This window comes from Artemia franciscana, chromosome 2, assembly GCF_032884065.1.
Source record: "Artemia franciscana chromosome 2, ASM3288406v1, whole genome shotgun sequence".
NCBI classification, from domain to species: domain Eukaryota; kingdom Metazoa; phylum Arthropoda; class Branchiopoda; order Anostraca; family Artemiidae; genus Artemia; species Artemia franciscana.
This window is the reverse complement of record NC_088864.1, coordinates 12,078,753-12,104,765: the sequence shown is the minus strand read 5'-3', so window position 1 is coordinate 12,104,765 and position 26,013 is coordinate 12,078,753. Positions and strand designations below refer to the sequence as shown.

Below are 26,013 nucleotides of genomic sequence, written 5' to 3'. Positions count from 1 at the left end.
ATGCCATGGATATTCCGTGGTAGCCACAACACTGTGCTGGGTAGAGAATTTAGAGTGGCGAAACCCTATATAGGCCAGTGTATTCTCCTGATGAGCCCTTATGTTGGGTGTTGCCTCTGAATTATTTGTCTATATTATTTTTTCTATTGTTTGGTAAATGACGACTTATACTTATTGACGACATGACTGCCTGTCCATGGATTATTCTTTATGGTTGATTGTGTGTGGCTATGCTGTTTGACCTATGTGATTGTATGGATGAGTAGGGTTAAGGCCTCATTCAAGTGCTGGTCTATATTAATCACTAATTTAGGAAAACAGTCTTCCTTTTCTCCTTCTGTCTTTTTTTTTTTTTTTTTTTTTTTTTTTTTTTTTTTTTTTTTTTTTTTTGTGTGTTTGTGCTGTTGCATTGGTGATTTCTCTTTTCATGATATATATATATATATATATATATATATATATATATATATATATATATATATATATATATATATATATATATATATATGTATTGCTTACTTTTCATCCGCATTTCTTTTTTTTTAATTGACGCCTGTTACGACAGTGTCCTTAGAACTTTAAGGTCACCTATTTCACAAATAACACTTACACAAATAGTTTTGTTTCATTGCTAGTATCCTAATTTCCTTTCTTTTTCAGGCTCTAATAGAGAAGGAATGGCTTGCGTTCGGACACAAATTCACTGACAGATGTGGTTTTCTTCAGACTTCAGATAGTAAAGAAATATCCCCCGTTTTTGGACAGTTTCTCGATTGCATTTGGCAGCTAACGCGACAATTTCCAACAGCATTCCAATTTAGTGAAAAATATTTAATAATGATGCACGATTATTTATATAGCTGCCAGTACGGAACTTTTATTGGTAACTGTGAAAAGGACCGGGTTGACTTACGTGTGTCAGAGAGGACGTACTCACTATGGGGATTTGTTTCTGCTAACATTAATGACTTCTTAAATCCTTTCTATTTGAATGACAAAGAAAATCAAATCCTTAGACCAGATTTAAGTCCGTCAAATATTCAATTTTGGAGAGGGCTCTACTGTCGTTTTGATAGTGGGATAGAAAGTGTGGAACCTGTGAATGATATAGCGTTATCTCTTCAAGATCAAACTGCTTCTTTACAGGACCATGTTAAGTTCTTGAAGAAGAGGATTATCTCACTCGCTGGAATGCTTGGAAGCAAAAAGGAAGAGGGCATTGTTCCTGAGCAAAATGGAGTAATTTTTATAAATTTATGAGATTTTAGTTTGGCTAGTCAGAAAATTTTATCTTGTTATTTCTTTCCAATTTTCTCTCTTTTCGTGTATTTCTCTCTTATTTCTTTTTTCTTAATTCTTTCTAATTAAATTTCTTCCCGGTAGAAATACGTAGTTAAATATTCATTACTTTAGCTCATCTATCATGTTGACTTTTTTTAAAGGATCAGATTTGAAACATCGCTTCTTTGGAAAGATAGCTTCCAAATTAAGGTTATCAGATCAATTCAAAAATACGAATTTCGCGAGTACTGATGTCAAATAAAGCATACAGCAAAAACGTTCAATTAAATTATCTGGAATCCTGGTTAATGGGATTTGATACTTTAAAATTGTTTTATGAGCCTAACATTGGCTAACCATCTTAAAAACGAAACATCCGTTATTGAATTCTCCCCGAGGAATAGTCACCATCGAAAGCTTTTCAGAATCTGTTGTTAGGTTATGAAATTAGATTGAAAAGAAAATGAAATTGTACGTCCCTTGTGCTGGCAAGGTTTTCAATCAAAGTTGTTAGCACTACAGGGAACTCCCAAAGCTGTCAAATTGCTCAGATTATATTAAAGTTTTCTGAGCTTGTATGCTCGGAAATTTTTAGAGACTGGCCTTTTCTTAACTTTGAAAAGATAATTATGCACTGTCCAATCAAGCAAACAAAATTAACGCTTTCTAATTAAGGAATCCAAATATCTTGGAAAACACTTAGAGTGGAGGGATCGGGATGAAACTTGGTGGGAAAAATTAGCAAAATCCTAGATACGTGATTGACATAAGCTGAACGAACCCGCTCTCCTTGGGGGAGTTGGGGGGAGGCTTAGTTCTAAAAAAGTAGAAAAAATGAGGTATTTTAAACTTACGAAAGAGTGGTTGAATCTAAATGAGATTTCATATTTAGAAAGACCTCGTAACTCAGATGTCTTATTTTAAATTCCAACCGAATCCAATGTCATCGGGGGGAGTTGGGGGGGGGGGGGTCGGAAATCTTGGAAAACGCTTAGAGTGGAGAGATCAGGATGAAACTTGGTGGGAAGAATAATCACTAGCCCAAGATACGTGAGTGACATAACCGGACCGGATGCGTGTTTTCTGGGGGATCTCGGGGGGGGGGGGGGTAATTCGGAAAATGAGGCATTTGTCACTAACGAACTGGTGTCATTTTATATCCCGACCAGATCCGGTGACTGTGGTGGGAGTTGGAGGGGAAAACCGGAAATCTTACTAAACGTAAAAATTTAGGCATCTTTATCTTACGAATGGGTAATCGGATCCTAATGAAACTTGATATATAGAAAGATCTTATTTCTCAGATGCTCCATTTTTAGTTCGAATCGAATCTGTGGACATAGAGGGTTGGAGGGGGAAACAGAAATCTTGGGAAACGCTTAGAGTGGAGAGATCAGGATGAAACTTGATGGGAAGAATAAGGACAAGTTTTAGATACGTGATTGACATTATTAGAACGGATCCGCTCTCTTTGGAGGGATTTCCAGTGTTTTGGCGAGTTCTGTACTTCTGGACGTGCTAGGACGATGAAAATTGGTAGGTGTGTCAGGGACCTGCACAAATTGACTTGATAAAGTCGTTTTCCCCGATTCGACCATCTGGAGGGCTGAAGGGAGAGGAAAAATTAAGAAAAAATGAGGCATTTTTAACTCACGAGTGGGTGATCGGATCTTAATGAATTTTGATATTTAGAAGGACCTCGTGTCTCAGAGCTATTATTTTAAATCCCGACCGGCATTAAGGCTCTGATTTTCTTTTTAAATCAATTTATTGATTCTTAGAATTTTGCTAGAGCTCATGTCATATGAATTCTTGGCTCTTCCGACCTTGTCACAAGTTCCATATGAGCTCTTAGCTCTTGTTCTAAGATTTCCGGCAAAGTAGGTTTTAGCTTTTAGTTTCCTGTCATCTATCTGGATCTCTTATCCAAGCTCAACAAATTATGGCAAAACCGCTTGATCCGTTCTAAATAATTTGGCCACACAAGCTAGAAAAGTATATAGTGGGCGATATGGGGCAGTCATTAAAGCTATCAAATTCTCCCAAGTTCACTAATATTTACATAAAATTTACAAATAATATTAGACATAAAAAGCTACAGTGCCAGGGCTGTTAATAAGATAAAGGGCTGTTAATAAGATAAAAACAGAAATTAATAAATAAATGAGCATCTTATCGGCATCTTAGTCAAAATCTCAATTAGATGAACATCTTAGTTAGAACACTTTAATTACCTTTACGTATTAACTAGGTTTAATCTATTTTGATTTATCATATTCTACCCGTAAGTTGCTGAAATACAAACAAATTCTACTTAATTAACATCTTATTAATATTGAGTTAATTTAAACCTTTCATTAGCTTATTCTCGTTTGTATCATTAAAGTATTATGGATTTATACCGTTAGAATCAATCAATTTACATGAATTAGTAAGAAGACATTTAATTTGATGTGCTAAGGAGACATTTCTTTGTCACATGGAACTACTAGAAAAAACCCTAGAAACAAGACACTTTTGTCTCACTAATTTATTGCTATAAATCAGTCTGCGCTTGCATAGTGCAAAGCCCAGTTTTTTTCAAATTGAAACACCCTTAACTTACTTATAAATCGCTCAAATATTCACAAGAATAAGATAATTTACGTTCCAATTAGCATCAGTCAGTTTATACCAGCATCATTTAGAAACCATTAAAGTCATTTTTTCTCCTTCAACTAAAGTCAGCATTCGAGTTTTTCTTCCTGCTAAAGCCAGACTACCTCAAAGAATCATTAGAATGACCTAAGAATGAGCTACTTTTGTCTTGTCATTCTGTTGCTATCAATTATTTAACGCTTAAATAAACTATTAGACAAATTGGTAGCTAAAATTAGCGTTGAAAAAGAAAAGAAGAAAACGATCTTGAAATTTCAACGTTTTCGAGGAATTGCGTTTCCAATTCCCCGTTTATCCAAAGGATAAACGAAGAATGGTTTTCAGGTTGAATAAATCAAGAAATGGATTTATCTGTTATCGGTGTTGGATTATTTATTTTAATTTCTTTTCGTTTTGGGTTTCATTTATTCTTTGATAGTACTTCATTCTTAGTAAGTTCTTTTTAATTAAATTCAATAAACCGCATATTAGCAAAGGCTGGCTCATTGACCAGTCTCTTTTCGGCTAATCTTGGTTGTATAAATCTTACATATATAAGATGTTTCTGAAATCAGAGGATTCCAGACATATCCCTTGCATGTTTGTGTTCAAGGACTATTCTCTTATGTAAGAAAGGAATGTATAAAAGATAAAGCGAGGAATGATTTTCAGCCGAAAAAAGCTAAAAGTTGATGCATAAATTCGACCGAAAACTCCGCTCAACTGTCTTCAGTCCTAAAAGAAGAAAATTATACTCTAGAGTTTTTTTCATAATTCATCAAATGTATTCTGCGTTATAATTTTCATGTTTTCCAAGACAACTGAGGGGAGGTCTTGGCAGACTTATTTACGCTGGTTTTGGTTTTCGTCGGCTGATACTTCCCCGTATTCATGGTTTCTTAGAGTGACTAAGTTGAAAAAAAATTTAAATGGTGGAATATTCGAATTTCTATTAATATTTCCGTAGTTTATTAAATATTTACGTAAGTCGCTTGTGTGTAGCATAAAACAACTTCATTTTTGGGCTTTAAAGATCAACTTTCAACTTAAGAACTATGTAGCGCGTTTTACACGCTTCCCGCGCTTGACCAGTAATTTTGAGAGGTCGACCCGATACAAATGAACTAATCAGTAAGCATTCTTGTTGGATAGGACCTACGCCGTAGGTAAAAATCGGTGAAATGTCCCGAAATTCCTACTGACTAATCCGACCGCCTCACCTCTTTTTTGGGCTGTAATTAATTTAAAAAACTTTTTTCACAAAATACTGACCATTGAATAGCCTACAAACACTCTTTATGGAGCGTAATTATTCCACAGCATTGAAATATTTTCCACGCAAGCGTTAGGTTTTATGTGGAATAAGAGTTAACGTATTGTTTTTTATGCTGCAGTACACTCTATCCTTTAAATTATTAGTATCAGGTATATAATTTAATGCTGCATCAAGATAGATCTTTTAGCTAGGTTTCCATGAAGAGTTATTTTTGATTGTGCAAGTCTTGTTGTGTTGCTTTTTCTTTCTTCGCTTTTTTCTTGTCTTTTTTTCATTTCTGCTTCTGTTATTTCAGTATTGAAAAAGAAAAATTAAATCCATTCCCTTTACGTTAGAAATCCACCTTCAATCTTCCTTAGGTATCCTTGATCATGTCTGGCTAATTAAACAACTTCGTAAATAACTCACGGGAAACATCCAATAAAGATCATGAAGGGATGTTGCAAAGAAAAGAAATTCTATTTTGTCTGTTGTAATTGAACTTGCTCTGCAAATTCAGTAGAAAAGTTTTTGTTTTCTGAAGTATGCTACTGTCACTCTATGTAGTAAAGTTTCTGTTTATTTCAGTTTTAACGCTGCTCTTTAATTTAATATTGAAAAAACTTTTAATCTTAGTTCTAATTGAATCCTAGATAAGTCTTGAATACAGGGAAGAAAATCTATCCGCTGCTTTAAACAAGTTAGGAAAAATTCAACTTTCTGTATTGATTTTCCTAAATCACTATTTTGCAAGGGATGATGTTTTTGCCCTTGGTAGATCCTTTGCTTATTGTTTTAAGGAGCTTATCATTGGTTTTACCATTAAGTAATTAATGAATAATAAAATGTCAGTTATTAATATAATTAATAGATATTTATTATTTTAATAGTATGATACGAATCAATTTATTCGTTCGCTTATCAGTTGCAACAACAGTCTCTGGCATTCATCCTGAAGTCTTGAGAGAGGGAGCTATCATTGTGTAATGCCTCTAAGATTACAATAATTGGACCCCGAAGGTTGGTAAAACAACATTGGGAAGTTGAAAATGAATTGTATTTCCGTTGACAAAATCTACATGATTTTTAATATTGAATTTTTTCTACAATGTCTTAATAAACTTATAAATATAAAATCAATACTGGCTATGTATGCTATATCCTTTGCCCAAAGAAAAAGAGCAATCCCTTAAAAAAGTGGTATATAGGATTTCTTTTCCTTGGTTATGCCAGTATCCCTTCTATACTGCTACTGCTACTAACAACGCTCAGCTGTACCAAGTGGCCTAAGATCAACACAGCTGCCCACGCTCCTTCTCCCAATCTGTTCAAAGCTTTAATCTTTACCTCCCCCAACAAGGTCCAACTTCGTTTTAATTCTTTCTTATGACCCCTTCCAGTTCCTTTCGTGGGTGATCTGCTTTTTTGTTTGACCCGAAATGGATGACCAAAATGTACAATCTCTGACAATCTGTGATCCTTCGTTCGAACCATCTTGACCTTTCTTTCGTTTTAGCCCTAGAAAGTGGGAACAAAATACGTTCTTCGTATGGCACGGCTTATTGTTTGATAAACGATCAGTCCGACTATCCTTAGACAGTTCTCTGGCACGACATTTACCAAATCTTCAGCTTTTTGAAGCCCATGGTTGACCACCCAAGTTTTGGAACCATGCTTGACCGCCGTCAGTACCGTGGCTTCTAATTTTCTTATCTTAGTTCGTAGGCTTCTCTCCTTATTCTTCCTAACTTTTAAAGTTTAATATAATTCCTTATGTTTTCTGACATTTTCAAAGATTTGATCAAATGTCTTAAACAATTTATTGTTTTGAGCCCCTCGTTTGTTTGTCACTTTATAGTTATGTTTTTTACCTCCTTTTTTATATTTCCTTTGTTGTATTCCAGCTGCCTTTAACGTTCATTCAAAATGTGATTTCACTGTTACTTGAGATTCAGTTAGGTTTAAGACCAGTATCATCTAAGCTAATAATCTGAATTTGATATTCATTTAATATGCCATGTAGTTTCAAAGATGTTAACTAATCAGAATGATCAGATGATGTTCTGATTAGCTAGCGTTAACTAAGTTAAGACGATTTGATCGTCGGTTCTAGATAAATCTAACCCTTGTTTATAGCTAGATCTTGTGAATATTGAACAGGTTTGAACTCAGCTGATTCCAGTAATGAATATTGGCCCCATCCCTCTGTGCTAGTGATACGTTAATGTGAATAAAACGTAAGTTTTTCTATTATTTTCAATAGGTATCCTCTTCAGTTATGCGTTTATCGAAGCTAACAGTCAAAGAAGACACAAAAAAATTGGATGTTGATTCAGTTTTTCATAGTGAATGTGATCCGTTTTCAAAGTCTCAACTGGAAACTGAATTGAACTCTGTTGCTGTTACGTGGAAAAATATTGGTGAGACGACGGAGTGTCCCTCGTGTCAGACGCCGTTTAGTCAAAGTGTCACAAAAGTGAGTTCGACTGACTAAGAAATGGATATTTTCAGTGGTAATACTTCTTCAAACGCTTCTGCTTCCATGTCTGTTCTGTCTTGTTTTCTGTCGGTTTCTATTTATTTTATATTTATCAATTTTTTATTCGGCTATGTATAGTTCTTCGAAAAATGTGCAAGAATATTGTAGATCGAGGATGGGTCATTGTTTTCACTAGGTAAACTTCATTGGTAACAGGGGTAGCATATAATTATTTATTTGAATTAACGCTCTTGCTCAGTGGAGTCGCTAGGGAAGAGGAACTAGTTGACAGCACTGTTAGTCTTCTTCAAGTGGCGCTGTGAATGACTAGGGTTGAGGTCTTATTTGGGTTGATATGGTCGCTTAGGGCTTGGGTATATTGTATCTGCTCATGGGGTGCGTGGCTTTCCTCGAATACTTCGCCAGTCGTTTTTTTAAGGGTCTTATTCTGTTGCTGAAAGAAGATTAAAACCTGGCTGGCTCAGCATCATGACATTCTAGGTGGCAACATTGATGTTACCTTGGTACATTTATGGGCAGGCCTGGGTCCTTGGTATAATAGAGGGGAGGTTTGAGCCTTTGGGATAATAGAGAGGATATTTCCAGCTCCATTATAATGAATTTAGGAGGATGGTTGGTAACCTAAAGGTGCGTATCACAAATATTTTAGTAAAAATTACAAGCACATTGCTTTACCTCCAACATTAGTAAAATAGTGTTTAGCAGTCCATTTCTCATTAAATATGCGTTATCCACCTTTAATTTATTTTTTCTTTGGGAGTTGCACTGGTGGACGGCAAGTGGTCGATGTTCTTTAGTTGGTTCACGGCTATTCCTGGTGACTTCTCGGTAGTAAGGGGGATTTGTCTATTTAATATTTTGAATTTTAGGGACAGGAGACGCTACTTTGAAAATTCTTAAAGTGGGACTTTGAATTTACTGAATTAATTGTTAGAAATAGAAATCGTTTGTTCGAAATTTTATAGTTCGCCTTTTGAATTTACCGAATCCACAGACATATATTTTTCTGCCCTTATTATATTTCATTTATCTATTTATTAGTTTGCCTTACAGTTCTGTTCTGGGAACCTTCAGCAACATCTACATGTTTCATCAGCTATTCGAAGCATCATCCTTTGGGGTATTAATAAATTCTCAAAACTCTGCTCTAAGTCTGGAGGTGAGGAGCATAAATACCACAAAGTCTCTCAACTATCAGTCAGTAGAAGAAGGATATGCAAATTTTTCTAGCTTAATGAGAGAATCTGGGTTCTGGAAGAGGATTTAGCCTAATCTAATACGATTATATAACGCATATAATGAGAGGACATAACCTAACCCTCTGTTAAAAAAAAACTTGCTGCGATTCTTTATTTTTGCAAGTTTGTGTATTGTTTCCCTAGGGGACTCTTGGATCATTTTTTTGTGAGTGTGGGGGGTTAAGTTCTTAATTCAAGCTAGTATAGTGAATTAGAGAGTGATAAGACACTCAATTGCAGAAATACTTGTTTCCTCAACTTTTAATTATGTCTCTTATTGCACCCAATGTGTGTTCGATTGCTCCTTTTGCGCCATGTTCTTGCTCTCTGTTGCAACCGCTATGTCACTTCAATTCTTTCTCTTAATGTATTGTTTTTTAACTTGGATGTTCCTCTGTAAACCAGCAGAAATTTGCGTGTAACTTCGGATTAAAATGATGAATTGTTAGTTTTAGCTCTTTGAAGCTAAAACTGAAAATGAGTATTTTCAAGTTTTAGCTCTCCTTTAATTTTTTTATTTTAATTTAATTATTTTTTAAATTCTAGCTTAAAATACTTAAATTTAATTCTATTTAATTTATACATCCGGTTTTAACGTTGTGTCCACACCATTGAAGTATTTAATTTGAATGGTGAGAATTTGTTGTGAAATGCCTGTATCAATACTAGTCCTTTCCTGTATATTTCCATGCATGGAAACTGCTGTTGTAAACTTCATTTTTCTTTCTTGTATGTAAAAAAAAAATCGATTTTATAATTTGAACATACCGAACTCAACATATTATGAAAGGGGTACCTTAGATGCATCTGAGCACTCAACAAAATCTGTATTTGATCGTTCCTTTAGCGTCGTGTTCTTGTTTTCTTTTACGATCATTATGTCAATCCAATCCTTTCAATTTCCTCTGTTCACTTATTTACACTACTTTAAATGTCTGTTGTTTTACTCAACTCTTTTGATTTATGTCAATAATGTTTCTATTTAAATCCGGCTATTTATTTAAATTATTCTCTAATTGAATATAGGATGTGTTTTAGTCGTTTTGGAAAGACTACGTCTTTGTACTTGCAAAATTTAAAATTTAATGTCCCAAATATCATATGAAGCACTTGAAATTGATCTAGGACAAATAATTCCAACCCGCTGCCATTAAAAAAAAATAATTTAATACAACAACAGAGGCAAGACACTTACAATTCTCTATGAAATGAGAAACTTGAACACATAACAAACCCATGAAAATTGTCAAGTGATTTCCTGAACGAATCCACACATGGGCTAAGTAGTATTGATGAGGGCAGACTATTCCACTTTCTGATGACCCGGTCGGAGGAAGCCCACTTTCTTGTGTCCTTGAAGAGTCATTTACCTTGCACTTCAAACTGATGGCCATGTCGACATTATGTGCTGAACTGTGGAATGTAGGTGGGGGCGGTGTTATTATAAAAGGCTCGTTAGAAGGTTTTGTAAGTTTGAATCACGTTTCCATGATAAAAACGTTAAGATAAAGTTTCGCAGAATTACGTCATTCTACGCTGTACGCGTTGAGTCCATGTCCTTATCAAACAGTTCGTGGTAACGAACTGTAAGTAATGAGCAAATCGACTCAAAAGTAATATCCCAAACATATCCTGGGTTTGATAAATGGGTAATTGCAATAAAGCTTTTGTTGGCGTTTTCTATGTCATATATTGCCGAACCAAGTTTTAGTTTCGTTACAAGCTTTTTCAAACCGTTCGTGGTAAAGAAAGAAGCAAATTGGTCGAATGGTAACCAAGGTGATGTATTATACTTGGGATGAATTTTCCACGGTAATTTCCCATGATGGGAGGAAATTTTTCATGGTAGGAGAGCCAGATTTACCGGGCATTATTTGAAAAATGATCAGAAAAAAAGTTTTCAACTGAAAGTAAGGAGCAACATGAAAGCTCAAAACGAACAGAAATTATTCTGTATATGAAGGGGCTTCCCTCCTCCTCAATGCCTAGATCTTTACACCAAAGTTTGGCTATTTGTCCCATTTTGATTTAGAACGACTCCTAAAACACAAGGGCCGTTTAATTAGAATAGAAAGCATTTTATAAAGTGCTAAAAAATTGCGCGTGAAGAGCAAGGTATTCAGGAGCGGGATAATCTCTTCATATGTGGAACAATTTTTGCTCGTTTTGAGTTTTAATATTGCTCCTTACTTTCAGTTATAAAAGCTTGTTTTGTCATTTAATCGTAAAAAGGGCGGTTGAGAGGATGCCCATTCTGCAGTGTTGGCCTTACAAAGGTCTTTTACAGTGTACATAGTATTTTCTTACCGAGAAATTTGAACGCCCTGTGGAAGATTCGAACTACCATCAACTACCATCTTCTTCTTAGTGATTTCCTCATAGTGGCTCACGAAACTCAGCTTGGCATCAGTTTAAGGCTCTTTTTCAAAACTTTCAAAAATTGTTTTTGCAGTAGGTTTTTACAATTAACATTAAACTGTGTCATCAGTCATAATTTTCCTTTAAATGATTTTTTCCACTTGACTTTTTTTTCAAAGAGTATTTTAGAACTGTGGGCTAATATGGACTGCAGTTGAATCTTTAATAGATTACAGCTGCTGTGACCATGATGAAGCCCATAAAACAACTAACTGAAAAATTTAGTTTTTTTTATTTATTTATTGCTGTTTTTTTAATGCATTTGAGTACATAGGATGTGGTTGATTAAGCACATTAGTGTGTTGGTTAAGAAACTTTGTCAAACAGGCTATGCGTTCGAGGATGAAGCTTTTAAAAGCATTTTAGAATGCTCTGAGGGCATGAGGATGTTTTAGGATGGATTTTGTCCAAACTTAATTTAAAAAAAATATATCTTTTGATGGAAGCAAATTAAAAAGAAAATCGTATTAATCTTTATTTTTGGAAAATACCCTTATCGTTCTTTGAAGTTAACGGTAAATCAAATTTCTATTGTGTATGAAGAATTTGCTTTAGTACATTTTGGTTAAACTGGCTTCTAAATAAATTCTTATTTCCAAGGGTTTCTTATAAAAGAAAACAAGAAATTACAGCTTTGACGCCAAAAATTAAAAAAAAAGATTTCATAAATGTGGCATCTTAGCAGTTCAAGTAAAGAACTTTTAAATGCATGTACAAAAAGGCTTAAATGTGTTAAATCAAAGAATTATGAAGCTTTCAGAATACGGGCCTTATTGTGGTTCACTAAATGGACTATAGCCTATGCTTTGTCTTCACTAAACCAATAGCCTGTAGCCCAATTATTTGAACCTTATGTTTGCTTCTGTATAGTTAAATATCATATTTTCTTTGTAAGTTGTACAAAATGTATGGAATCTGAAACGCTTCCAGCATTTCAACCTCTTCCAATATTCAATTTGTTCTAGTTTTTAAAGTCGTTGAGCTAATTAATTCAGTAAATAAATATTCATCAAAGTTTGATTAAATTAAGTTAAGTTAAATTAAAATTGATTTAATTAATAAGAGTCGTAACAATTAATTAAGTAATTCCATTGATTAATAATAATATTTTAGCATCATTGCTGGAGCTGTGGTGAAGTGATCTGCCAACGTTGTTTATTCGGGAAAATGCCCTTGCCTGGTCACGCCAGCTTTTCTCCCGTTCCCACATGCCGAGAATGCGCCAAACGAATCCGGAGATGTTCGTCTTCTTCTCTTCAATCGCCTTGATTATGCTTTCTAAAAGGGTTTCTTCTACGGTGGTCAAGTTTTTTTTGTTATTATTGCTATTTTTGTGTTACGTTCTCATTCTTTGTATTCATTTTATTTTAAGTACAATTCGGAAAATGAGCAAATTTTGAAATTAGAGAATTATTTTGTTTTAGGGACCAGGACCAGACTTAAATATCAAGTTGACTAACCAACATTCCCTTATTAATTTTGGCTTATTATTTTCAAGCCTTTAAGCAATTTTTGCCTATTTAGATTATATTACTTGATTGTTTTTAATAAAGAGATAATAAAGCATAGACATTATTCCAAGAAGATAAGTTTGTATATGGTCAAGAAAGAGAGAGAGAGAGAGAATACGGACTAAGAAACAATAGTGGTTAATAATTTAGGAACGAAACAAAAAATGCATCAGCAATGTGAACAAGGAAAGAAAAGCAATTCGAAAAAAAAAGATACTCGCCAAGCTACATAAAGTGACCTTAAATTTGCTTGAAGACAATATCAGAGGCGATGCAATAGCGGTGCCTAAGTAAAGAGTGATAAGGCTTCAAAGCAGTGTTGTTGTTTTTCTTCCAGGCCACGGACAGAGCTGTCGTATGAACTTCGGGGATGGCTCAATCTATTAAAAAATGAAAGTTCTAGGGCTGTTTTAAAAGTCAAACTGACTGGAGATCATCTAGTCCCCCTCTCAAACGCCTTTTTACTGTTCTCCTCCCAAAGATACCCTATTAAAATTTTGAAATAGCAGTTTTGTTCACAATAGTTGAAAGGTCCGGTGGCTGCATCTGTGGGCGACATGTTCCCCCCAAGCTCTTGGAGCAGGGCCGTAAATTATGCAAGTTGCTCATTGTTTACGTATAGATATTGCTATCGGGATAGAGGGCACTGTTTGATCCGGGATATCCAAAGAGGCTAAGTGTATTACGGTGAGACTTACAGGGAATGTTGAGGGGGTGTTGAACTAAGTCAAAAAACACTTTGCGAATGCAAGTTGTCAAAAGATTGTATCGGTAATATCCCAGGAACGGCTTAGACAATAATATTGTTCCCGATATGCACTCTAAAAAAACGGAATTTTAATAACTATTGCTACATCAAAAGAATCGCATTTTAATGCTGATTTTAAATATATAAGTTCAGTGAAGTTTAGTCTTACCCATCGAAAGTTACGAGCCAGAGAAAATTTACCTTTTTTTAGAAAATAGAGGGAAACACCCCTTAAAAGTAATAGAATCTGAACGAAAATCACACTATCGCATTCAGCGTATTAGAGAACCCTAATGTAGAAGTTTCAAGCCCCTATGTACAAAAATGTGGAATTTTGTATTTTTGCCAGAAGGCAGATCACGGATGCGTGTTTATATGTTTGTTTGATGGTTTGTTTTTTTGTTTTTGTTTTTTTCCCAGGGGTGATCGTATCGACCCAGTGGTCCTAAAATGTTGCAAGACGGCTCATTCTAACGAAAATTGAAAGTTCTAAGTGACCAAAAAAATTGGAGGGCACCTAGGCCCCCTCCCACGCTAATTATTTTCCCAAAGTCACCGGATGAAAATTCTGAGATAGCCTGTTTATTCAGCATAGTCAAAAAACCTTTTAACTATGTTTTTGGGGACGACTTACTCCCCCACAGTCCCCGTGGGAGGGGCTAAAAGTTACTAACTTCGACCTGTGCTTACATACAGTAATGGCTATTGAGAAGTTTACAGACGTTTTCAGGGGAGTTTTTTGGTTGGGGAGAGGGGCTGAGAAGGGGGGATATATTGGGAGAACTTTCCATGTAGGAATTTGTCATGGGGGAAGAAAATTTCCATGAAGGGAGCGCAGGATTTTCTAGAATTATTTAAAAAAAAACAATGAAAAAATAAATATGAAAAAGTTTTTTCAACTGAAAGTAAGGAGCAGCATTAAAACTTAAAACGAACAGAAATTATTACGTATATAAGGGGTTCACCTCCTCCTAGTACTTCCTAGTAATTTCAATTATTTATTCTACGACCTTTGTGATTCAGGGGTCATTCTTAAGGAATTGGGACAAAATTTTAGCTTTAGTGTAAAGAGCGAGGTACTGACGAGGGGGTGAACTCCCTCATATACGTAATAAAAACAGGTGAATACAGAAGTTCATTACGTAAGCTAATTCGTAAGTTACGTATATCTTTTACTAATAAAAACGTTCGTAAAAAATTGAAAGTTCTAGTTGCCTTTTTAAGTAACGAAAAAAGTGGAGGGGAACTATGGCTCCTCCCCCGCTCTTTTTTCTCCAAATCATTCGATCAAAACTACGAGAAAGCCATTCAGCCAAAAAAAATAAATAAATATGCAAGTTTCGTTTTGATTATTCATCTGTGGAGAGCCAAAATCAAAACATGCATTAATTCAAAAACGTTCAGAAATTAAATTTTTCTAAAAGCAAGTTTTTTTTTACTGAAAGTAAGGAGCAGCATTAAAACTTAAAACGAACAGAAATTACTACATATATGAAAGGGGCTGTTCTCTCCTCAACGCCCCGCTCTTTACGCTAATGTTTGTTTTTTTTACTTTTTTAAAAAGTAGAATAGTGAGAAAGAGTCAAACTTTAGCGCAAAGAGCGGGGCGTTGAGGAGAGAGCAGCCCCTTTCATATACGAAGTAATTTCTGTTCGTTTTAAGTTTCCTTACTCCTTACTTTCAGTTAAAAAACTTGTTTTTTTAATTTAATTGCTTGAAAAAGTCATGAGAATGTTAGTCCCGTTTGCAACTACTTATTTATGTGAAACAGTATTTCCTGTCCCAGCATCAATGAAGTCTAAGTACCGTAAACGACTTGATGTCAACAAAGAATTGAAAGTAGCTTTTTCAAGTATTTTTCATCGTTTTACTAAGCTTTGATATAAAAAAAAGCAAGCCCACCCATCATATTATAAGTAGCCAATTGATTAAAAACTTTTATAATAAATACATTTTATTTTAAAACAAATTTGTAATGTGAATATCAATATTAGCCTTTATTTGTTGTTTATTTAACTTGTTGGTACTCGGACTATTAAAATTATTTTTATGAGGGGGACGCGCATCTTGGTTTGACCAAAGTGAATGGGGGTGATGACAAGTTTGAGAAAATCTGGCAAACTTTCAAGGCTAGTTGAGGGGGATATTGCACTAATAAAAAGACACTGTGTGCATACTACTACAACTACTTCTACTGGTATTAATGCTAATACTATTACTACCACTAGTGCAACTGAAAACTGGGAAAACGACTTTTTGCAATTTTGACTTCTTGCGACACCAACTGCTTGCAGTTTGTTGCAATCGGAACTGCTTATGACTACGACTACTTGCGACGATGATAGTAACTACCTGTGACCGATTGTGACTGTGACTACTCGCAGCTACTAGTGCAACCACTTGCGGCTGAGGCTTCAACTACTTTAGCTGCCGAATATAATATGTTTACTGCAACTTTGACTACATGCGACTACCACTATTGATGACTGTGGCCACTTGCGATGGTGATTAGAGCTAATTAAGCTTGCTAATACTTGTGACTCTGACTGAAGCTACTTGTGATTGTGACTGCGACTACTTGCTATTGCAAATGCAGCTACTTGTGACTGCACATACGTAAGGCTATGAATACTAGTGACTGTGAATGTGACTGCGATCACTTGTGACTGTGACTAGCTGTGACTGCAACTTCTTGTGACTACGATTGCAACTACTTAAACTTGTGAACAATTGCGACTACGACCGTGGCTAATGGCAAATACGGCCACTTAGGCCGTGAACACAACTACTCGTGACTGCGATTACTTTTGGCTGAGACCATTTGTGATTGCAACTGTAACTATGTGTGACTCTGACTACTGGCTACGTGACTGGTATTACTGCTACTACTAGTATCGAACTAAACCAAAAGGTTTTAAGTGCGTCTAGGTTGTAAAAATGGCATAAATACTCATAAGGATATATCTGCAATATCTTAAAAGTGGCTAAGGGCATTAAGTTGAAGGCATGTCCTAAAGACATTAGGAATGTTAAGGGGTATGTTGAACTGATTCAAAAGACACTTTACGCATCCAAGGTTCTCGAAGAATGTATATGCGATATCTCAGGAACGGCTAAGAAGGTTGAGACTCTTAGAGCCTATTGAGGGTGCCAGTCGATAAATACTTGTCTATAGTCAAGGCTGTGACGGTGGTGGTCAGAATTGCCTCTGCCCTATAGAAACCCAAAGATCATGCGCACTTCATATTCATTTATTTGAATAATATTCCACGTAACTATTCATCCAAAGTTCTATAGTACCTGTGTTGTCTTTAGAAGGGTAGAGTGTGGTATAGTACTTGCATCGATCCATTTCAGAGTCACTCTCGCATCCTGATATTTCATTTATGTCGGACTTTAGACTTGAGCCCTCGATACCTCCAATGCTTTTCCATGATGTTTCCTTTCTCTCTCTTCTAATACATGCATACCAGCATAAATTCCCTATCAACAATCGAATTGTAGTTTCCTTCTTCCCTTTTTTCCTTCATATCTAACTTTATAATTTTCTTTTTGTTCATTGATTGCTAATTCACTTCCATCCAAAGAAGAAATAAAAGTAGGCCTGAAAAAATTAGAAAATGGGCTAAAATGAACATAGTAGTTAAAACTCTGCGGGACCGATGAACTTAATTTGCACTTTCCTGTGATTAACAGAATCTCAATGGTTTTCTAAAGGTCTGAACAGCAAAATAAACATGAATTCAGTGCAAATATTAACAATTGCCCAGTACAGAACATTGAAATCCAGACTGAAGAAAGACAAGCGTAACGTTGAACAAATGTTCAATTTTTACCCCTCAAAAAAAAACTCATGGGAAATATTGAACGCTCCTGCCATCTTAAATTAGAAAATGATTTCACATGAAAGCCTAACCATTCAGCTCCTCATCTATAGAAGTCTTAGCTTAGTTTATTTTTTTAAATAAAAAAGTAAAAAAGGTTTCTTTTTTACTTTTTCGCAATTTTGGATCGCTGAAATTTTTTTGCCAATAACTAGATAATATTTTGTCTGATCCTGATAGACTAGTAATAAGTCCATTCGGGCAGTTCCCAGTGTAGTCTAAAAGGGAACACTAATTGTTCATTACTTAATTTTTTTAGATCTACTCCTTTTTATGTTAAGATAATTCTTCCTGATATAAGTTAACACACCTTATCTTGTATGGGTTTATTTGATATATCAGGAATTAAACAAAATAATACTGTTTCGATGTTTGGAGGTTATCAATCCGGTAAACTCATGTCCCTCAAACAAAACTATAAACTTCTTTCATTTTTAATGAAAATGAAATAAACAGTTCCTATTTTTCCTGATTTTCTAGCTGGTTGTGTTAAAAATTCGACTAAAATTTGGAAACAACCTTAAGAAACGCCAAGTTTTCTTTTAGACTAAAGACGACATAGTAGATCAGGACCGCAGCCAGGAGTTTGTTTGGGGAACCCAACAATAAAAAAACGAGTTGAATAAGGAGTTCTAGGAAATTTAAAATAATTTAAAACATTGGGATTTATTAACAAATTTTATTTTTATAAAGAAAATTTTGAAATTTTTGAAGGTGCTGTAAACACAATCCCTGCTGTAAATACGCTCAGTTTCTAACTAAGAATGTACTAAGAAAAAAGGAATAAAAAATATTTTGGGAAAAGGGGAAATCTTAGTTAACTTGAGAATCAAATAACATGCAGGCATAGGATTGAATGACAAATTATGAATAGCAAATAACGAATTGCACAAATTTAAACAAATTATAATAAGAACCAACCGATAGAACTTGCCAATTAAAAAAAAATGTAGGCAACGGGTTAACGTTTATTCAAAGAAGTCACGCCATGTCTTTTGAAGTATTACTGCTGCTGAGGTTTGTCTTTGAATTTTCATTTCTTTAATCATATGTTAACTGGCTGAAAATCTTTTTTCAATTTCCCTTCATTTTCGTTCTTCATTGATTTATCTAATCAGCTTAAAACACCTTTAAATCATGACCAGAGAGAAGGGAAGGAGCACCAATTGGGAGGGAAGCACGCGGATATCACCTCACCTGAACCCCTCAGTTCCCCTCTTTCCCTTCCTTGAATTTGAAAAATACATTTTTGGCGTTTTCACTGAAAAAAGCTTTCTTTGGTATTACTGAAAAAAAGCAATGAAATCGCCCACCCTTAGATTTCGAAGGATGAATTTGCCACTACCCTTCACACGTTTCCAAATTGCCATTCCTGAGAGAAGGGGAATGAGCCGAGCGTAGCATCTATGAAAATAGCAATTAGTCACCGAATCTGTGCCGAATTTCAGTTTGGCTGCGGCGGACGCAATTGGGAGAAGCGACAGCAAGTCACCACTGTACTGAAAATCTTTTGGTGGCACGTTGCTGATAACTGAAGGTGGCTGATAACGCCGTCGATCGATTGGGATTTGCACTCCGAAAATTCATTTACGGAAATTCAATCGGCGATCTCTCTTCAGAAATTTGTTTTGAAAACCTCGGGCAAAATGAAGATGAGACTGAATAAGGATCTAGCTTAAATACTCCAAATTGTTCTTTTAATCTGAATGATAGACTCTGAGACCTTAAGCAGCGTGAGAATTGAATACATTAAACAAAATTTAGAATTAAAATAAATTTCCTTGCACCTTGCACCTTGCACCATATCTCCATGGCTACTTTGTAAAACTTGAAGGGAATTCTAGGACTAAATTTTATTCTATGTCTGAATTGCCTTATCTCGTATTAAATACTTCACTTCTTCGAATACCTGTGTCTGTGTGGCAATTCCCTAAATACTTCACTTCTTCGAATACCTGTGCCTGTGTGGCAATTCCTGGAGTCTCTTACCTTCATATTAATACTCAGAAAAGCTATGTTTATGTCAACATTATCATTGCTTTTCCTTCCTGTAGGAAGGAAAATATTGGCTGTAAGTACAGGTGGAGGAGGAAAAAGCCCCTCATATGTACGCTCAAGGGGACCGAAAGGCGTATGCTCACGTTTCGTGAGCTACAAACCTTCTCCCAGTAATGGATCAAATTGAGTGGTGACGCAGAACACCATCGTCGGAGGATCCTCTTAAAGAAGGACTAATGCGACAGGGCGTAAGATCCAGATCTGTGGACAACGGCCTTTGCAAAGGGCTGCCTTGACCCTTTTGAGACACATGTAAGACCGGAGAACTTGCGGTCAACTCTATTCCCTCTTGCGGAGTGGCGCCTCATGAAAATTATAGCCTAGTAAACGATACAGCATTCACACAGGATTCTGATTCAAGGCTAATTCTTTTGGGTTCGGTCTGTTTTGGTGGGCATTTTCGGGCTGAAAAACCTCTTCCTAGCTATTTCCTTATCTACTCTTCCTTATCTACAATGGTTCGCCTCCCCCGTAGTAACATAATATTTGTAGGCATGAGTATGTTATGAGTTTGAGGTAATAGGCTTGAGACTGTCTGTGCAGGATTTCGACTCTTGTTGATAGAAGAGTAGACTATCGCCGAGTACTAAAACCATGTTGTGACCAAGATGGGCCTAGGATTGCACAAAGCCTCCATTTATTCTGGAGGTGCTAGGGACTTCTTGCTGTCCGGTTCTAAGCCGGCTTATGCGCTTCGGTGTAGACTTGAGAAGATGTGTTGGTTCCCATCCTGTACTGATACCCGGGACCATTGCTTTTCCTGAGGCAATAATAATTTCAATGATTTAAAGGACACGAAAATTGAAACTTTGAATGTCAAGACGTTCAAAATAACTATCGTATTGACATTTTGACAGACGAATTAAGACAATTCGAACTGGATTTATGAGGTAGTTTCAGAAACTCATATCCCAGGGGTAGGAAGAATGAAATTAGGCGATATAGAATTTGTTTACTCAGGCAGGAAGGATGGGGTACATATACAGGGAGTAGGGCTCATGATGAATAAGGAAACTGCTAAGTCTTGTTTAGGCTGGGAAGGTATTAATAATAGAATACTAATCGCTCATTTTATGACTCAAAAGTTCAGGGTATCTTTTATAGTAGTATATCCCCTGTAGAACCGACTGACGGAAATAATAGTGACTTAGATCAATTTTACTTACAGTTACAGGAGTAAATAGACAGGGTCCCAGGTAGAAATATGGTGTTTTTATTAGGGAGGTTTTAACACCCAGGTCGGTAGAAATAGGAGTAGATGGTATCCTAGCCTAGGTAAAATTGGTGTAGGTAAAGAAAATAGTAATGGCTACAGACTGTTGCAATTTTGTTAGTATAACAATTTAGTTATAACCATACGGTGTTTGGTCACAAAATTGCCCGTAAGTTACCATGGTATTCACGTGATGGTAAAGCAGAAAACGTTATTGATTATGCTATTGTAAACTGAAGACTGGAAGGATCAATACAAGATACTAGGGTATATAGAAGTGCTGTTATTGAGGCTAATAGTAAAGATTATTATCTGGTAGTGTCTAAGCTTAATTTAAAGCTGAGATTTCGGAATGGAAGGGTACAGCCCAGGAAATTATGACGTTGGTAGACTCCCGGATGAGATTTTAAAAGAAACTGTCCAGGAATAATTGAATACTAAACTTGAGAGTTTAAAATTCGACAACGTGGAAGACGATGGAATAATTTTAGGAAAACAAATTGTGAAGTTGCTGATTGTGTCTTAAGAAAAAAGTTAGGACCGCAGCTGGGATTATTAGTGAAAAAGTTTTATGTTTAATAGAGAGAAGGGGCTTGTACAATAATTATCTGAGCGATAGATCATATGAAAACAAAAGACATGTAAAGAAAGTGGAGAAAGCATCAAAACATGAACTAAGGAGGTGTGAAGTGGAGGCCATGGACACAATTGCCGAGGACCTGGAAGATGCAGCTATACGGCATAATAGTAAAATAGTGTACTGGCATGTTAATAAATTGAGAGGGGTAGTCAATCTGGACTTTTCCCAGTTAAAGATAGGACCAGTGCTACAGTTAGTGATAAGGAAAGAGTTAAAGGGAGTTTCTTAAATATGGTGGCTCTGAAGTTAGAAATAAGCTACTGAAGATTATGAATATGATTTTTGATAAAGGGGAAGTACTTAGCGATTTTAGGAAAACCTTAATTAAACCACTGAATAAGAAAGGTGATAAGAGTGAGTGTGGTAATTATCGAGGCATTGATTCGGTCTCTGTACGTAGCAAATTAATTAGAATATGATAATTTTTAGACTGAGAGATGTAGTAGACAAAGTTTTAAGAGAAGAACTGTGCAGTTTTTGAAAAGGTAGAGGATGTTTCGACCAAATTTTGACTCATAGGCTAATAACTGAGAAGTGCCTGAGTTATCAAACACCTTTGATTCTCAGTTTTATAGATATGAGCAACCGTTCGATTCTGTTGATAGAAGAGCTTTACCAAAGGTTTTATTCTTATTTGGTATACCAGACATACATTAAAGTGATTAGTGCTATGTAAGAGAATAACACTGCTGCGGTTAAGGTAGGAAATGAGGTTAGCAGCTGGCTTCGTATTAAATCAGGAGTTAAGCAGGGTTGTGTTCTATCCCCCTTTTTATGGATCATATTGATGGATTTTGTCTTAAGAAGCACATGAAAGCCTATGGGAGGAATCAAATGGGGAGGAAAAACTCTCCTGGACTAAGATTATACTGATGATTTAAGCATCCTAGATGAAATTGTGAGCAAAATGAATGAAATTTTAGAGGTTTTACGAGTTCAAGGTGCTAGAGTATGCTTGAAAATAAACGTTAAGAAGACTTATTTACTAAGGCTAGGAATAATTGAAGATAGAAAAGGTGATGTTGGGTAACAGAAAGATTGATCAGTTGAACAGCTTCACTTACCTTGGTAGTATTATTAGTAAATACGGTGTGAAGCTGTTAGAAGTAGAATAGCCAAGAATCAAGGTATTTTTTCATAGTTAAAAAAAAAGTTTGGAAGAATAGGAAGATAAATCTACAAACCAAGATTAGAATATTGGAAGCTACAATGATGACAGTGGTCAAAAAATGGCTCTGAAGCATAGGCGCTCCGAAAAGCGGATTGTTCTGGGTACTCGGCTGACTGACCATATTTCGAACAGTAGGCTGTACGAACAGTATAGTTCAATTCCGCTTTCTAGTGCTATAGTGAAAAAAAATGAGATGGCTAGGGCACATTCTGTGGATGAAGGATGATATATTACCAAAGATTATCCTTTTTAGCCAACCGTTTAGGGCTAAACGGAAAGCAGCTCGTCCGCGGTGGGGTTGGGAGGATATCATAAAGAATGATTTAAAAGGAAAATGAGAACTTCCTGGGAGGATGTAAATAGTAGGGCTTGAATAGATTGGGATGGAGGAGGAGCGTGCGTATCTGTGTTGGCCTCAGGTGGCTTGGTGCTGTGGTGAGTTGTTAGTAGTAGTAGTTGTTGTCAGAAAAGAATTCTTGCAATGTTAGCATGCTCACCACAAGTTGTAGTGGAGGGACCTGGAGTGTTGACTGGGTAAACTTGGTTCTCAGGTGTTGTGACAAAGTACCTTATGTCATGCTTCAACACTAGTATCTTGATTGCTTTGAACTAAAACCTCTTTCTCGTCGTGAACCATCAAGAAGGTACAAAGGTGCTGCCCACTAGAAGTAGGATAAAAAAATGTGTATATCCTTACTCTTTTGGGTAGCACCTCTGCACCCATTACTTTTTATTCACAACGAAAATCCCAATCTTACCACATTTGGTCTTTAATTTCAGTGATCTGGCTGCAACCATGTGCCTAAGTTCCTTGCATTGAAAATATTTACTTAGTGGTTACACTCTCATAACACCCGACTACTTCAATTCTAAGGCTCAACTTAAGGTTTTAATTCCTAATTTGCATACACATCCATCAGGACCAGTCTAGTTATTGTTTTGCATGGGCGTCCTTGGAGGGGGGATAGGGGGACCATACCCCCTCTTGAATCCGGGGACTTTAAAGTTCTTATGAGGAAACTAAAGGAAAGAAAGCAGAGTAGGGAAAAACCATGGAAAAAATTTGTGATGACCCATGGTTGGCTGCCTGCTAATAGGTCTTGCTCCTTGATAGGGGCAATATGAATTCTAATTTATGACTGAATGACCCCTTTCAGTTTTCCACGAACTTTTTTCAATAGAATATGGTTTAAAAATAAAAAATAACATCAAGTTCTTCATAGCAATGAATGCAATCCTTGAATTAAGGTAGAGATCCTTGTCAATAGCGGAAGCATAAGAACCCAAATATTGATACATTTTATCAAAGAATCACATTTATATGGTGATTCCAAATACGTGTTTGTTTCCAGTTTGAAGTTTAATATCCCAAGTTATTAATGCATAAGAAAGTTCTCAAAATGATAGAAAAAGAATGAATACAGCCTAAAAAGGAGGCAATCCCGATAAAAATATGCTTTCAAATTCAGCATGTATGAGTACCCATGAGCCGACATGTGATACCGCTATATTAAGAAATACTTTTTTTTTTCCTCCAGAACAGATTCGTGTTTTTTGTGTTTTATTATCATTATTTTTTTGTTCCAGGAGGGCTTGTATTGATCTAGGGGCTTTCTTTGAAGAAAAATATTAATTTATTAAAGTTATAAAGTACAAAGCCATCAAACACATCGGGTTTTAGCATTCAAATAAATATCAAAATTACTATGTACCATCCAACACTTACAGCCTTTCTCAATAACGCCCGGCACAAGAAATTCTTTTGATTTTCTTAAACTTGGTTTCAATACTTAACTTTGAACAAACTACTTGGAAAATACATTACTTTTTATAATTACAGAGTCTGAAAGCGCTTAATGTATTGGTGTCTGGTAAAAAAAATGTTAAAAAATATCGATACTGTTGAATAATATCCGTTAAACACTTCGGCATTGCTCAATAGAATTGAATACTAGGAGTTTATATCTTACTTTTCATAAATAAGCCATAGTTTTTTGTATTTTTGTAATTACTTTATTTTTCTCATTTTATATACTTTTACTTTACTTACATATTTTTTTTTATTATGTTCCAAAAAATGCTTGTCTTTAAGCTTTGCTACCAATCAAAAACCAGACGGAACGTTGAAATATTGACCATTTGTTTACCTTAGCAAATGTATCACGTTCATAAAACTGTTCCATTTCATTAAATGTAATTAAACAAATAAAGAACACGTTTCAACTAAAAGTAAGGAGCAACTTTTAAAACTTAAAATGAACTGAAATTATTCTGCCCCTCCTCAACTTCACACATATTATGCTAATGCTTTATAAAACCTTCTTTTTCTTAGTGAATGGCCCTTGATTTTCAGTAAATTTTATTACAAAATTTGGACAAAAAGTCAAACTTCAGACTAAAGAGCAAGGAGTTAAGGAGGAGACATCCCTACTGATAAAAACAATAATTTCTATTCGAATTGGTTTTAGGGATGCTCCTTACTTTCAGTTGAAACACTATTTTTTAATTTAATTTTTGATCGTTTTTATTTTTAACAAATTAAAATTGAGGTATTTTTAACCAGGATGAAACTTGGTGGGTAGAATAAGGAAATGTCGTAGATACGTGATTGACATAACCACAGTGGATCCGCTCTCTTTGGGGGAGTTGGAGGGGGGAGTAGGGTCATATCTGAAAAATTGGAAAAAAATGAGGCATTTTCAACTTACGAAGGAGTGATCGGATTTTAATGAAATTTCAAATTTAGAAGAACCTCGTAACTCAGATCTCTTAATTTAAATTCCAAATGGATCCAGTGTCATTGAAGGGGGGAGGGGTATTTGACGTAACCGTGCTGGATCCGCTCTCTTTGGGGGGGGATAGGGGGGTCTGTGCTTTGGCAAGTTTGGTGCTTCCGGACGTGCTAGGACGATGAAAATTGGTAGACGTGTCAGGGAGCTGCACAAATTGACTTGATAAAGTCGTTTTCCCCGATTCGACCATCTGGGAGCTGAAGGGAGAGGAAAAATTAGAAAAAATGAGGTATTTTTAGCTTACGAGTGGGTGATCGGATCTTAATTAATTTTGATATTTAGAAGGACTTCATGACTCAGAGCTATTATTTTAAATCCTGACCGGCATTAAGCTTAGAATTTTGCAAGAGCTTAGACCATATGAGCTTTCGGCTCTTAGCTCTTCTGGCCTCGTCACAAGTGTCATATGAGCTATTACCTCTTGTTAAATTATCTCCAGGCTTAACCAAAATATAATGGGGTGGATTTTTAAACCAAATACAACGTTGAAATATTGACCTTTTTTTTGCCTTAGCAAAAGTATTGCGTTCATAAAACTATCCCGTTTCATTAAATGTAATTAGACAAATAAAGAACACGTTTCAACTAAAAGTAAGGAGCAATTTTTAAAACATAAAACGAACTAAATTATTCTGCCCCTCCTCAACCCCTCACTTATTATGCCAAT

General features: G+C 35.7%; 1 protein-coding gene across 7 annotated transcripts in view; it reads left to right on the top strand.

Annotated features, from left to right (window-relative positions):
• LOC136037297 (myotubularin-related protein 8-like) overlaps positions 1-12,723 on the top strand; it is a 128,804-nt gene extending 116,081 nt beyond the window's left edge. For 3 of the 7 annotated variants that reach the window (XM_065719971.1, XM_065719978.1, XM_065719944.1), the window contains 3 exons: positions 661-1,239; positions 7,437-7,649; positions 12,443-12,723. In XM_065719971.1, the coding sequence (XP_065576043.1) occupies positions 661-1,239; positions 7,437-7,649; positions 12,443-12,598 (948 nt within the window). In that variant the 3' untranslated portion in view covers positions 12,599-12,723. Of the gene's footprint in view, positions 1-660; positions 1,240-7,436; positions 7,687-12,442 lie in introns of all 7 variants that reach the window. The other 4 variants (XM_065719987.1, XM_065719993.1, XM_065719953.1 and 1 more) reach the window with 2 other exon arrangements.
• Positions 12,724-26,013: the final 13,290 nt, after the last annotated feature.